The sequence below is a fragment of the Anoplophora glabripennis genome, unplaced genomic scaffold, assembly GCF_000390285.2.
Source record: "Anoplophora glabripennis isolate ALB-LARVAE unplaced genomic scaffold, Agla_2.0 scaffold725, whole genome shotgun sequence".
Lineage (NCBI taxonomy): Eukaryota > Metazoa > Arthropoda > Insecta > Coleoptera > Cerambycidae > Anoplophora > Anoplophora glabripennis.
In genome coordinates this window covers 211,885-213,359 of record NW_019426038.1, presented here as the reverse complement: position 1 = coordinate 213,359, position 1,475 = coordinate 211,885, and the positions used below count along the sequence as shown (strand labels likewise).

The 1,475-nt window shown below is 36.7% G+C and overlaps 1 protein-coding gene across 2 annotated transcripts in view; it reads left to right on the top strand.

The window, feature by feature from the left end:
• Positions 1-444: 444 nt before the first annotated feature.
• LOC108911652 (dolichyl-diphosphooligosaccharide--protein glycosyltransferase subunit STT3B) overlaps positions 445-1,475 on the top strand; it is a 26,803-nt gene continuing 25,772 nt past the window's right edge. Inside the window, exons 1-2 of one of the 2 annotated variants that reach the window (XM_018716637.1) lie at positions 445-700; positions 755-973. In XM_018716637.1, the coding sequence (XP_018572153.1) occupies positions 531-700; positions 755-973 (389 nt within the window). In that variant the 5' untranslated portion in view covers positions 445-530. The remainder of the gene's footprint in view (positions 701-754; positions 974-1,475) is intronic. The other variant, XM_018716638.1, reaches the window with a different exon arrangement.

The window sequence follows — 1,475 nt, the reverse complement described above, 5'->3', positions numbered from 1 at the left end:
CGCGCTAGCCTAAGGGCCACCTTAGCAAAGCGCATCCCAGGCTGCATAGCCGCACTACCCTACCCAACCATACCACACATAAACATGACACTACCCCCGGGGTTTACACAGACGAGCCGGCGAAGCAAGAAGAGCGCCAGAAGAAAGGGCCCTAGCCGGCGGGGCCCAGCCAGGACAAAAGGAGGTCCCACAAAGCGCCTACACCGGCCGCATTTGCGGTCGGGGTAGACGACGGATGGGGCCCACCTACGAAGGCTGTCCAGGCCTACACGAGATGAGGCAGGATAAAGAGGGATAATCCCCCTCGATCCCAAATCATTGAGGCCAATTTCTAGCCATAGAATAATGGCGCGGCGTGTTGTACCTTCATATTCATAGTCAAAGGTTCATTTTGATCATTTAAATGTTGATAAATTCACTCTCTGCAAAAGCTGAGTTGGAAACTACTGTTCGACCAATAGCTAATGGCCGACTGGAAAATCAAGTAACCTCTTGAGTGTGTGTGCGTGTCATGTTTTTAATTGTCAAAAATGGTTCAAGCCGGGTCGAAAAAATCCACAGTTTCAAAAATAAATAGTAAAACTGGAATCAGTAGTTTAATTATTTTTGTAGTATTACTGTTAGCATGGATCGCCGGTTTTTCATCACGATTATTTGCAGTTATTAGATTTGAGAGTATAATTCATGAATTCGATCCTTGGTATGTGATGTGCCCAAATAGATATTCTGTATTATAGCATTATAATATTTTTAGGTTTAATTATAGAGCTACGGCTTATATGGTAAAACATGGTTTTTACAATTTTTTGAACTGGTTTGATGAAAGAGCATGGTATCCGTTGGGAAGAATTGTGGGGGGTACTGTGTACCCTGGTTTAATGTTAACATCAGGGAGCATACACTACATATTACATTTGCTTCATATAAATGTACATATTCGTGATATATGTGTATTTTTGGCACCAGTTTTCAGGTAGGTATACAACAAAGTACAATTTTCTTATTAGACATTTCCTAAGAATATTAAGCACTTAAGTGCGTAACAAATTTTCTGTATTAAAATGATATTTTTTGCCCAAAACTGACTCGGAGAAATGATTGAATTGCAGAAAAGTTCATATAAACGTAAGGCAATTTTAATTATATATATAAAAAAAAGTTTAGGGTTGCCATTCATTCCAATTCCTATTAGAATGTTCTGTAACTGACAGATATCTAAAAAGTGCTACTTTGTTACTTTTTAATCAGTTTTGAAAATTTAGTGTTCTTCTAAATTGTCTACTATTAGAAATAAAAAATTCTACCCTCAGTACTTGTTTTCAATATTAAATCGTGTGTACATATATTTTCTTTTATTCCCTAAGTGAATTTGTATTTGTGTGTGCACAAAAAATATTGCAGTGAGTTAATTGAATATATTTTTGAATTAAGAATTTATTATACTAAGTATGAGAATAAATATATATATATATATA